Source organism: Neltuma alba, unplaced genomic scaffold, assembly GCF_004799145.2.
Source record: "Neltuma alba isolate B1F8T4 unplaced genomic scaffold, ASM479914v2 tig00011709_pilon, whole genome shotgun sequence".
In the NCBI taxonomy this organism is placed as follows: domain Eukaryota; kingdom Viridiplantae; phylum Streptophyta; class Magnoliopsida; order Fabales; family Fabaceae; genus Neltuma; species Neltuma alba.
Window position 1 is genome coordinate 544178 of NW_021636345.1, and position 13167 is coordinate 557344.

Below are 13167 nucleotides of genomic sequence, written 5' to 3' on the forward strand. Positions count from 1 at the left end.
AATGTCATCTAATTTATGATTGCCATAATATTAAATGGCCTCTCTTATGATTATGATTCCACGTTCAGCTGAGGAGTCATGGTTCCTAATGAAATGTATGTGTGTATATATATTACATAACAAATTTGTAGAGATTATGAAAATTAATTAAACTAATTTTTTTTTAAAAAAATATATGTATTGATCTTTCTGAAATATTGTTTTTATAATAATTTGCATGCTATTACTTTTTTGATAGAAATCACTTTAATATATATGTGTGTGTTAATAATATAAATTATATAAAATTGGGAGGCAAAATAAAGTAAAATCATACATTAAAAACAAATTTTTTTCTTCTAATTCTTATATTTAACATCAAGGCGGGTAGTTTGAGCAGCGGAGATGCGTTTGCTTCAATCTTCTTCTTTTTTTGTTCCTTTCCTCCTCTTCATTTATTTTCTACTTCTTCTCACGATCATTATACTCTTCTAGTTGTTAACATAAAATTTAATTAAATAATTTAAATAAATTAAAGATGCTAGTTAAATTATTTAATATAATATATATTTTTTAAAATACTCTAATAATCTTTTATAAGTTTCTCCTTCTCTTTTCTATTTGATTATTGTTAAAAAAATATTAATAGGGTTAATTAAAAAAATGATTACAGTCAAAAAAATAATTTTAAAAAATTAATAAATATGTAAAATAAATTTACAGATAAGATTAATATCAACTCTGAAATTAAATTAAAAATTAAGTGGAGGAGTGTTAATTTTGAACCGCCACGTCCTTCCTAACGTGGATCCAGCGCGTGATCGACACGCTCCGTTCGGGACTGTGAGTCTGACCTTACAAAAGGTGGGCTCCACGTTCACGCTCAGATGTCGTTCTGTGAGCCTTTTGCATGGCAGCACCGTGGCTCCCCGAGATTCCTCCTCGGGTCTGAATTCTCTGCCATCTCGCTATATTCATTTCTGTCAATGCTTCCCTTGGGCAGCTCTTCGCTGAAGTCCAAGCTCTCAGCGTGTTGCCTTACTTCACTGCATAATCGGTACGCCAAAATCACTAACTATATCAAATTCCAATGTATTTTATTGCTTTACTGTTTTTCTCCTTGTCTTCGCTATACAAGTTGTATTTGGATATTATTGGCTTTGCTTACTTTATTGCTTCTGCTGCCGATTTTGGGCATCTTTACTTTGATACTTGCCTCTCTTCTCTTTTGAATTTCATTTACATCTAAGAGCCTGGCTCGTATTGGGTTGTACTGATTTTCTTGTCGAATCTACGTTGCTGCTTCTAAGGAAGGTTGGCTTTATTGGGTTGACTACCTTGTGACTTCTCCCTACTTCATAGCACCCGGCTGATATGTTGGGATGATAAGCGCGATTTTGCTTTTGGACGCTTCACTGCACGAGCCTTATGAGGAATTATGTCTGACACTTCATGTCGTTTGGAATCTTTTTCCTGAGCTCGTCTCTGGGATTATTCGTAGAGCACTCCTGCCTCTTCAACCCCAAGCTTTGGTTTCCCTTCGTTTAGTTCGGATTTGATGCTTACCACTTGACTCTGCCATCCATTTCCGTGCGCTCTCTGGATCCTGTTTATTTGAACTTCCTATCTGTTGTTTCCTGCACTTCTTCTCTGTGCTTTTTCCCCCCCGCTGCAGCGGTTGTTGATTCACCAAGTGGACGTCCATTGTCTTCTTTGATTATTTGATTATGTTTTGAAATTTGATTTGGCTTTCTTTTAGCAGTAATCGGTGCTGCTTGTTGCGCTGACGATTTGACTAACATATTTCTTTAATCTGTACTGTTCTTCCATTTTATGTTTATGTCCATTAAAAAAGCTGCGGTATTATTCTCAATAATAACTATAAAACATCACCACATAAATCTTGATGCTAGCGATTCTTTATAACGTTTAAGCATCTGGTTTCTCCGGAGAAGGGATTTTTCTGGGCTCGGATTCTCTCGGGGATGCTGTTACTTGGTCTATTATCCCATTCACTTGCATATATTAGTCTTTTTATTATTTCTCTAATATCCATGATGCTGACATTAATTTGCAGACATAGTCCTACCTTTCTAAGACTGAGCACAAGAGAGCCAGAGCAACGTTTGGGATAATGGGAGCCTCAAGCTCCAAGATGGAGGATGATAAGGCACTTCAACTATGCCGTGAAAGGAAGAAGTTTGTTAGACAAGCACTTGATGGGCGATGCTCAGTAGCAGCTGCTCATGTGTCATATGTCCAGTCACTGAAAAATACAGGAACAGCTTTGAGAAAATTCATAGAAACTGAAGCACCAATTCAGTCTTCCTTGTATGCTTCCACTAATGCAACAACAGATCCCATTGGTTTAACTGAGAAGACTCTTTCACAATTCCCTGCCTCTTTGCAATCTGTGTCTCAGCGTTTTGATGCAGTAGAATCCTCCTCCTCATCTCCCTCTTCTCCTGGCTCTAGTAAGATCCAAGCACAACATATGAAATTTGGCAGTTTCTCTTCTAGAACGGTTGAAGAGAACCCTCCCGCTCATTCTGTAGGAATAGGAACATCATCAGGCACACCACAAAATACCATACCTGGCTCAAATGAAAGGAATGAAATGCCAACATTTGATTACTCTTCTCATCCGGCTGGAAATCAGCCCTGGGATTACTTTGGTGTTTTTGATCCTGTTGACCATCAATTTTCTTTTATGGAAGGGAAGGGAGGGCAACAAGAAATAGGGATACCTGATGATATAGCCAAACTAAAGGCAGAGGAAGGGATTCCTAATTTGCAAGATGCTGAAGAGAAGCATTCTTCTCATGGAAAGGAAGATTCTCTTGATTCTGAAGATGAATTTGACGATGACCCAGCCCCAAATTCCTTGGTCCAAAGATTTGAAAATCTTAACAGAGTTAATTACAATGTTGCAGATAATGAATCACTTGCCCCAACCAAGCCTCTGTCAGGGGATCCTGAATCTGAAGTTGAACTCATGAACGGAGAGAAGGGCAATTCCCCAAATTTATCACCACTGGAAACAATATCGACTGTAGCTTTAATGCCAACTGAAACAAATAAGTCAGTGGAGAAAGAAAATCATAGTGAAAATAAAGTTGCTCCGAAGGACTTATTTTCTAGCATGAAAGATATTGAATTTCTATTTATAAAAGCTTCAGAATCTGGCACAGAGGTTCCAAAAATGCTTGAAGCAAATAAGTTGCATTTCCGTCCAATATTCCCAGGAAAAGAAAGTAATCCTTTTTATCTATCACCTTTTTTTCAATTTATTTTTGGGTGTTTGTTTGTCTGTAAGTTAGCATCTGATGGATGTTAGACATAAACAGCGGTAGTAATAAATAAATAAATACATAGTGACTCGTGTAAAGACATTCAAGACATATCATACACTGACCAAAAACTAAATTAACAGTTGAATAAGTAATTCCATTACCATGAACAATGTTCATTTTTTACACAACTGTCTTGTAATTATCTGGGTTTAAATTGTGGATTTTCCATTCTAGACGATTTTCTTACAGATGGAAATGTTCTAAACAAGAGAATCCTTGATTCTAGCAGATAAATCCGTGGCATCTTTAATCTTGAAGGCATGTTTCTCATGTGGGGAAGACCCCGGTCAAGTTCCAGAAGGTATTTCTCAGCTCATTTGGTTATATTTTCTTAAGATCTCCATTACCACTAGCACTTCTGGGTTTAAATTAGTCTACTTGGTAAAGTTTTTTAAGACTGCTTTTACTTTCCAAGACCGCTAGTGGACATTTCATTAAACCACCTGATATTTTTATTTCAAACTGTCACTTTTTAAGGTTGCAAAATATAATGTCTCTACTGTGTTTTACTTACAGCTCTAGATCAACCTGATCTTGGTTAGCCTTGATGTCAAATTTTAAATTGAACTACATTCAGTAGATGACCATGTTCATACACAAGTTAACTGATCTTCATGCAAGTAGTAATATTCAATTAGTATTAGGCAGTAATGCGACATGTGCGGGACAGAGGCAAACTACATGTACATGACCAAAACTTTCATTTATTGTATAATCAAACAAAAGATGAAGCTAATGTTGAATGGTCAATCCACGTGAGAGTCTTTGGTGGATGGCAAATTGTGGCTGGTGGGCTGTTGATAATGATTTTGAGAATGTAGAGAGACAGCAGAAAAGAAAAAGGGAGAAAAGAGCTAATGCTGGGCACCCAAGGGGGAGTCCCTTGGGATTTTGACTACTACTAAAGTTCTGCGAGGCAATACCCTCGCAATTTCCTTTCTTACCATTTTCACTTCTTTTTTTCACTGACCATAGAATATGAAATGCCGGAGTGGATGAATGCTGGCCTTTATTATCAATGGTGGACTGTTATCTACCCGCACTTAATTTATGAATTTGCCTAATGTGTAATGTCCTATTTTAGACATAACACATTTATATGTTTACTTGGATTGGGATTGATGCAAACAAATATTTAGTTCATTATGATCATAATAACATGTGAAATAATTCTTATTTAGTTTTCTAGTTGTCTCGGAAATCTATTTCTAATTCTTTCCTTTTATCTTCTCAGAACCTCCTCAAAACTCTATTAAGTACTTAACTTGGCATAGGACGGCATCATCTCGATCTTCTTCTTCAAGGAACCCATTAGGAGCAAACTCTAAAGACGATGTGGAGAACATCACAAGTAATATCTTTGATAATTTCTGCATGATCTCTGGCAGCCATGCATCAACGTTGGACAGACTCTATGCATGGGAAAAAAAGCTCTATGACGAAGTCAAGGTACTGTATTTTTCATGAACAGTTCAATATTGGTATATTTTTCAATTTACATTTGGATAATAGTATGATGCTGTGATCTTGATTGGGATATTAGACTAGGATCAGAAGCTCTTTCTCATGCAATTTTCAGTAGCCTCAGATTGAAATTATTTTGAAATGGTTTCTTCATTTTATACAAATCCTTTTCTATGTATATAGATGGGGTCTTGGCTTGTATCCAATATTCTGAGAGAAGATTACAGCAAATACTTGTAGAAAAACAGAAAGCCAAGACTGAGCTTTTATACAATGTGAAATTGATAGAAGTAGTCGGATGCAGCACTTAAAACTAGTAGTAGAAGTATTTAAAACCCATCCTTTAAAAGCCTCTTAAGCCACTGGTCATATTTAAAGGTTAGAAGAGGTTGCAAGATACTGGAACTATCATTTTGTAACCTATTGATGGGCTACTTTAAATTGGTTTAAATTGAAGTAGCTAAAAAGCTAGTATAATTGAAGGTCAAACTGAAATCAAAGATTCAAAATCCCTGAAATACAAGATTCTTGGACACACTATGTTCTACAACTAAAATCACCTTCAGAGAAGGCAAAACAACCTCTTGGGAAATAAGCTGGCTGCTGGCAGTGCTAAAGAAAGTGAGGCCGACTATATTCATTGGTTTCTTTTCCTCATGTCAAGGTACCATTAAGATTTAAAAAGAAAAGAGAGAGGGAGAGAGAGATAGTGTATCAGTCAGTCATCCAATTGTGCCTCATTATTTGGCCATCTAGAATTCTACATGACTAATGATAAATCAGTTACATCAACCATATCATTAAAATGTTTTTCTTTCTGGATTTCCACTAAGGAACCAATTAGTTTGGTTCCGTTCCTTGATTACTCCTGGTTATCATGATGTTTATGATTGATTGATAATCATATCAAGTGTAAATACTGAGTCCGGTCTCATTTACAAGTCATTTCCAACACTTTTCGTTGGAATCAAGGAAAAACTTAATACTCATTAACTCCGTTTAAAAATTAAATAAAGTTCCTCCTTTGCCCATATTAAACACATCTTTAAATATGGGTAAAGAGAGGAAAATTGTATTAATAATGTATGTGGCGCCTTATACAAAGAACCACAAAGCCTCTACGTCAAGTGCCTATTCATAATAGGATCGGAGAGAGTAAAATATTATTAAGCATTGATTTGACAATGGTAGGTTTAATCTTAAATGGTATTCGATTATGTGGATCGCAAATACTAACCATCATTGAACGCCAACTTTTTATTTTTTCCCCAAATGACAGAGATAACATAGAAGTTGTTACGCTCTAACATACTGACTTTCAGTGGGCATGCACTCGCACGTATCCTTTTAATTGGAAATGCAATGTCTAGCATTATAGTATATTTATAGATAGATAGAGTAGCGAATATATCTAAATGGTCAATTTTGGTTGGCATGCCTTATCTGAACTTTATATATGATTTTGACATAAGAATTTCCATGTCTATTCAGTATTCTCCTTTTTTTTTTCTTGGTGGTTTCAGGCTAGTGGGTTCATAAGAAAAAATATGACATGAAGTGTAAAATCTTAAGACGCCTAGAATTGAAGGGAAAAAGAGCTCCAAAATTGATAAAACTCGTGCTGTCATCAAGGATCTGCATTCAAGAATCACAGTTGCAATTCACAGGATAGACTCTATATCAAAAAGGATTGAGGAATTGCGGGACAAAGAGCTTCAGCCACAACTTGAGGAGTTGATTGAAGGGTATGATTCTTTCCTTTTCTTTTCTTTTCTTTGTTAATCTTTCTTACAAAGTGCTGATTTATGGCGGCCTCTTGTGGCTTTTAATTGCATGCTACGAAGAATGTGTTTGTTTTTTTCAATGTTATCAGAATAAGACCAGAATGGTCTGGTGCTAGGACCAGTGAAGAACTCTATTGAACTGATCGAAAAGAGAACCAATCAAGAAGTGGTCAAATCGGTGTCTTTGATTTTCTGTATAATTTCTTAATATGAAATTAAATATTATTAATCTGATTATTACCAATTCAACCATGGATGAATTGGTGTACCTTGAACCAGTGCTATGAATGGTTTCACGGGCAAATTTTGTAGATAAGTGCAATTAATAGTCTCGAGGAGTTTATCTTCAGCAAGAGACGTTTGGATATTTCTTAGGCTCAAAGCATATGCTTTGGGGTTGAGTTTTTTTCTGCTTCTGTCTATATGACTTTTGTATTAAAAAATGAACTGATTTTTGTATTTCCTCTGTTTATTATTGCTTTGATGACAGTTTAAGAATGGGCGAATGTGGGAGTCATGTTTGAATGCCACAAGCTTCAATTTCAGATCATGTCAACTGCCTACAGTAACAGCGCGCGCTAGAATAGCTGGGCAGTCTGAACTACGCAGGCAAATGGCTGCTTATCTTGAAAATGAGCTCCACTCTCTGCAATCAAGTTTTTCCAAGTGGATTGGAGCTCAGAAGTTTTACTTGGAGGCTATAATGGATGGCTTTACAAATGTGTTTCTCCCCGAAAAAATCATCAAGCAAGAGAAGGAGGCTTCAACCTCCTCCTTTGAGAAACTATGGCCCTCCAATATATGCCACTTGTAGCATCTGGCTGGAAAAAGCTTGTCACTTTACCTTCCAAGGATGTCACAGATTCTATAAAGAGTTTAAACTAGTGAGATTGCCCGGTTTTTATACCCCATCAAGAAAGAACCAGGGTAAAGGTGCCAATAATCCACCCATGACATCCTGGAAGGCCGAAAAAGGGAGTGAATCGGTGGAAAACTTCTTTAGAGATGACATTTCAGAGGACTGGGTTTTGGGTTTTGATCGATTTCGAGCAAGTTTACTCAGATTTCTGGGTCAGCTAACTAATTTTGCCAGGTCATCCGTCAACATTTATGCAGAACTTACACAAGCCATTCACGATGCCAAGAGAAACTACCATCGGTGGAATTCTCATTCTCACGATAGTCAGAGGAATTCTCATTCTCAAGATGGTAATTCAAATTCTCAACATCCAGGTGATCAATCCAAGTCGAGATAATGAACAGCACAAAAAGTTTTTCTTAAACACTGGAATCATATCATAGGATTCATTTATAGGGTTGAAAAGCAATCTAAGCAAAGGAATGAACTTAACGTTCAGATACAAGTCCATTGCATATGGCATCTGCACATATGGGAGGAAGGAATAAAGTGATTATAAGATGGGTATACTTTCAGTGTTTGGGAATGAGGAGGAGCTGACAGATATTGGTTAGGAGGAATCCTGAGGGTGATGTGACCTGATAGTTAGGTAAAAGCTGTAATTAGTTGGTGCTGGTGGTGAGGAGGGAGTATGCATGCAGAGATAGAATGTGTATAGTGTCAGTATTGTTTCTTTTAGACTTCCTTCCCACCCTCCTCTCTTACTCATACATGTCATTTAATTTATGTATATTTACATGATTGATTTTCCTTGAAAATTTTGGAAGGAAAAAAAAATTAATTACAGTGATGCTTGGATGGGTGATTTTAATTATTCAACTCCGTTGGTTCCAGTAGTGACGGATCCGGGGTAGCTGGGTAGCACACTTGGTGGCCAAAATTAAAAGTAAAGATGCTGATGTTATATTCTTTTTTTTTTTTGGGTCAGAAGCTAATGTGATATTCGAAATTTTTTTTAGGGAAAGTGACATTTAAGTACCCTCTAAGAATATTAATTATGGGTCCTAAAATTCTAAAATTTTAGAAAAAGATCATGGCCTTAGGGTGAAATTAAATTTTTCGGAGCTATTTTTTGGGCCAGCCAGAGTTTTCTTTTTAATATTTATATTTCATATTTTCAGTTTCACATTTTCACTTCCCATCCTTACATTTTCAATTCAATACTAATGGGGTGTTTGGCAACCCTCAAAAGTATTTTTAAAAAATATTTTTTCGTAAAACAAGGCAAACTCCTTCACATATTTACTTTACTTTGTAAACTATAAAAACACACTTTTAAAATCATGATTTAGTTTCCATCCAAACACCCACTAAATTTTCTTTTTTTAAAAAAAAATCTTTTCAATAGTCATCTTCAATGTTTTCAATACTAATCTCCTATATTTTCACTAAAATAAATCAAAGATAAGTACTAAACACATAAAAAAAATGCGCATTGAAAATATCTAAGATGAATGCAAAAAAATTGAAAAACTGAGTACTGAAAATGTTGAAAATGAGTATGAGAGATAAGTGTTTAAAACTCCAATAAGAAATTTCAATCTCAACCAAAGATCGTTATGCTTTTTCTAAAATTTCAAATTTTCATTATCCTTAATTGCAATTAACATACTTAGAGATCCTCTTTAAATATATTTTCTCAATTGGTTATACACATATATATACTATACTATCTCCGGTCTTTAATATAAGGCCTCGTTTGACTTTTATTATGGTCCTAAATATAAGGCCCATTCACTTTGTCTCTAATATTTAGGCATTTTTTTCTAAGATAATCCTTATAACAATAGTAGTTCTAGCCAATGCACTTGATTAGCAAAGATATTTTAGGAAAGACAACCCTATTTATTACCAATAGCTAACTTAATTTTTTCTTTAATCTCTTCAAATTAGTTAACTACGCTTATAATTAGGATTGGAGGTAGTATTTGTTTTGGAGGCCCAGTGTGAGTGGAGCCGGAAAAAAAATCTCACATGAAATGATAATAAATCAAAAAATGATATACAAGCACGTAATAAGCAATTAGTTATTGAATACCAACTCAGATGATAAGATGATAAGGATAAGCTGTTGGGATGTGGATAAAGAGTATTCATGTAGCTTCTTATTTCTTTCTTGAAATATTATTGTTCATAGAGTAGGCATTGACGACTAAATATTTGTATTACTTTAATAATTTTTTTTGTGTTTTCTAAGTTTCCAACTTGAAAGGCTGACATATGGCATAGTTGAGGCCGAGACGATAGATAGATCATTTTGGAACGTAACTGAAGGAGGACGACAACTTCCTATACATACTACGATAACTTTGTCTCACTGAATTTGTATGATATGAAGTACACACTATTGTTTTTTTTTTTTTTTTAATAATGACAAGTTTAGATGACTTGACTTTCGGTAGCTCACTAGTTAGGACATTCTTTTAGGCTCAGACAATCTTTATAGAGGTATTTACAGATCACTCATCAATAAGATTTTTATATTAGCAGTAGAATTCAAATTTACAACCTTATAGGTTATGAGACAACTTGTTACCAACTAATTTAACTCTTGTCAGTGAACTATGCTATTTTATTTATGATGGATGCTCTATGTACTGCTCTAGTCATATAAATAGGGTTTAGGACAAAAGAGAAATTTTTTATATGAACGTAAAATTTTACTCTTCATTTATTATTGTGTTTAACTTTGTTCTCATAAGGTATATTATACATTAAAAAGAATAAAGTTAAAAATTGGGAAAATTCTAGAAAAGCCCTTGGAATATAGGAAATTCCAGATTGGGTTTTGAAATTTTGTAAATGACAGAAAAGGTCAATGACTCAATCTGTTATTTGTAAAATCAAGAAGAATTGACAATTTTGTCCTTGCTAAGCAAAAGTGAGTAGTTATTCTCTAAACAAATCTAGGTAACGTTTTATACTGTTCTAGTGATTACATAATTAGTTGTAGTTAATAACAAAGTACCTGACTACGAAAAAGTGAGTAGTTATTCTCTACACGAATCTAGGTAACGCTTACACGGTTCTAATGATTACATGATTAGTTGTAGTTAATAACAAGGCACCTGACTACGAAAAAGTGAGTAATTATTCTCTACACGAATCTAGATAATGCTCAAACCCTTATAGTGATTCCTTAAATCATTATAGTGAATGAATACAAATGAAGGCAAAGTTGTCAATTCTCCTTGATTTTACAAATGACAGATTGGGTCATTGACCCTTTCTGTCATTTACAAAATTCCAGGACCCAATCTAGAATTTCTTATATTCCAAGGGCTTTTTTTGGGATCTTTCCTAAAAAATTATCAAATTTTGAATAAGAGTTAATAAAATTTATATTTTTTATTAGCCTATGTAAACATTTTAGAAGTGACTTATAATAGAATAAAAGAAATATTAATTTCCCTACAGAAGCTATTTAATTTAACACACACTATTAATTGTTCATAATTTATGATTAATTATTGAAGTAAACATTATTAATTGGAGGAGACAAGAGCACATGAAACTTAATCTCCCATTAATCAGATTATTACGCGATAAATAATATAATGTCTAAATTATTAAAACTGTCAAGACAAACTCACTCAAAAACAAGAGCACCACCCTAAACCGGCCGGCGGCGGCAAAATGTTAACATCCAATTTTAACAACAACAACACTAATATTATCATTTAACAGGCTAATGAATGGAATCACAGGATATATATTCAAAGCAACTAACTCAAAGAATTAATTAGTAGTGCACAGAACAAATAGACCGACTCACATAAAAATACCCCTTTGGTTCTTAATATAGGACTTAATTGTTGACTTGATTTTAGTCATAAATATAAGACATATTTCTCATAATTATTAATTTTTTCTAAATTACCCCTACGTATACTCCTTTAATTATAATCAAGTAGAAGAAGAAGGGATAATATTAAGGAAGATGATTATGGTGTTTTAGGAAAAACATGTCATATTTCTTATAATTAACTAACTTATCTAACTTTCTTAATCTAATTAAATTAATTAAATATGTCTCATATTAATGACGGGAGGAGTATTAATTAATTAATTAATTTGTAATTAAAGCCCTATCTATCTCCACGTTCATCACCAAATATTCATACTGTAATCACAACTCTGGGAAGCAATCTTTGCCTGTTCCGTCGACTTATCCACCGTTATATCACAATTTTACCCTTCATTTCCCACGTCTTCAATGAACCCACCCACCTTCAGTTTCACAGCCACCCCCACTTTCACTTCAACACAAACGCCAACGAGCTTCCATCGATGCTCTCTCACAACTCCGTTCGACCCCTTTAATGACGTCTCGACCACCGTTACATTCTTCGGCGGCTGATAAAACGCGGTCCACGCTCCGCTACACACCGTCACGTCCTTGTAGAAGACTTCCACGGAGCCGCCCTTCTCGTAGTATATTCCCATCTTGTCGTTAGGGTTATTGGCTCTAATCCTGACGTCAAACCCCGGTGAAATCCGGGCCACTTCAGATGATGGAGACGTGAGGTCCATTCCTTTTATTGCAACGCCCTGGACAGTGTATTCTGGGGGTTTAGGGTGGAAAACGAGGTAGAGGACGCCGGCAGCAATAGCAAGGGGGAAGATGAAGACGAAGATGAAAGCGAGGCGGCAGCAGCACCGGCTACGGTGGCTCTTCCGGCTAGTGTAGCTCTGGAAAAGGCGAGCATTCTCAGGGTGGGGAGCGCGGTAGATTTGGTCCCTTGGGACTTTAACGATATGGGTTCCGGGACGCGGGGTAGGCTTGGAGTGTGGAGGAGAGGCTGTTTTGGCGTCAGCGTGCGGGAGAACTCGTTTGGCCATTGAGAAGAAAGTAAAGGAGGCTGAGTGTGTCTGTGTTTGTGAGTGTGTAGAGAGAGGGGAAGGCCGTGAAGGAGGAAGATTTCATGACAGCTTGAGAAGCGGCTGGCTGGGGACCGGAATGGGTCAAGGCGTGTTTGGCTGAACTGGGATGGTGAAATGGGGACTTGTCTGGGAGTGGCCGGCTCTTTTTCCTAGTTGCCAAACACGTCCTGTTTGGCATCGGCAAATGGCGGATCAGACGTTGAGATGAGATTTTATCATTATATAGTAAAGTTTAGGAATAACATGCTCATTTGACTGATAAGCTGTTACGTTGGTTCAGTAGTAGTGCCAGAAGATGTGCAATTTAATTAATCAGTTCCTAATTACAAGTTGATCGACGTGATGGTCATTAATTGTTGCTTATTAGTTGCACAGTTTGAGAGATCTATCGCGCGTACCTGTAGCTTCTAATTTTCCTCCCCTCACTTGATTATAAGCTCATAATATAAGAGGTAGATAACTAATCTGTGAATATTAAAAAATTAGTTATTTATAATAAATGAATGTTCATGTCTATTGAAATTACCTTTTTCATAAAAATTGTATATTTATATCAAAGACAAACTAGATTGGAGTCTTATATATATTTAAGATCAAATAAAATATCCAACTAGCTGTTATGTTAAGAATTAAATGCAGTATATATATCTCTGAGTTACCAAGAATTTTTCATATACTCCTTCTGGTCTTTGACATGGGAGTTAGTTAAAAGATTATATTTTGTTTTAAAATATAAACTCTCAATCATTCTATCTCTTATACTTATCATTTTTTTTTTCAAATT

General features: G+C 35.4%; 2 protein-coding genes and 1 pseudogene across 5 annotated transcripts; 2 read left to right on the forward strand and 1 right to left on the reverse strand.

Annotated features, from left to right (window-relative positions):
• Nucleotides 1–958: 958 nt before the first annotated feature.
• On the forward strand, nt 959–7161 carry LOC114717112 (nitrate regulatory gene2 protein-like). 4 transcript variants are annotated; one of them, XM_028902189.1, is made up of 6 exons: nt 959–1036; nt 2057–3233; nt 3559–3633; nt 4567–4781; nt 6320–6541; nt 7071–7161. In XM_028902189.1, the coding sequence occupies exons 2-5, from the start codon at nt 2114–2116 to the stop codon at nt 6350–6352; spliced, it is 1443 nt and encodes a 480-aa protein (XP_028758022.1). In that variant the 5' UTR covers nt 959–1036; nt 2057–2113; the 3' UTR covers nt 6353–6541; nt 7071–7161. The 4 variants fall into 4 exon arrangements, with proteins under 4 accessions (XP_028758022.1, XP_028758023.1, XP_028758021.1 ...); XM_028902190.1 differs by lacking the exon at nt 959–1036 and adding an exon at nt 1240–1977; XM_028902188.1 differs by lacking the exon at nt 959–1036 and adding an exon at nt 1240–1569.
• On the forward strand, nt 7076–7850 carry LOC114717113 (uncharacterized; annotated as a pseudogene).
• Nucleotides 7851–11690: 3840 nt separating this feature from the next.
• LOC114717150 (NDR1/HIN1-like protein 13) lies at nt 11691–12341 on the reverse strand. Its single transcript, XM_028902242.1, has one exon. The coding sequence runs from the start codon at nt 12339–12341 to the stop codon at nt 11691–11693; it is 651 nt and encodes a 216-aa protein (XP_028758075.1).
• Nucleotides 12342–13167: the final 826 nt, after the last annotated feature.

Coding starts and splice junctions, on each gene's coding strand:
- LOC114717150 (XM_028902242.1), bottom strand. CDS start 12,341: ATGGCCAAACGAGTTCTCCCGCACGCTGACGCCAAAACAGCCTCTCCT.
- LOC114717112 (XM_028902189.1), top strand. CDS start 2,114: ATGGGAGCCTCAAGCTCCAAGATGGAGGATGATAAGGCACTTCAACTA. Junction 3,234..3,558: donor AATATTCCCAGGAAAAGAAA/GTAATCCTTTTT, acceptor CCTTGATTCTAG/CAGATAAATCCGTGGCATCT. Junction 4,782..6,319: donor AGCTCTATGACGAAGTCAAG/GTACTGTATTTT, acceptor TGGTGGTTTCAG/GCTAGTGGGTTCATAAGAAA.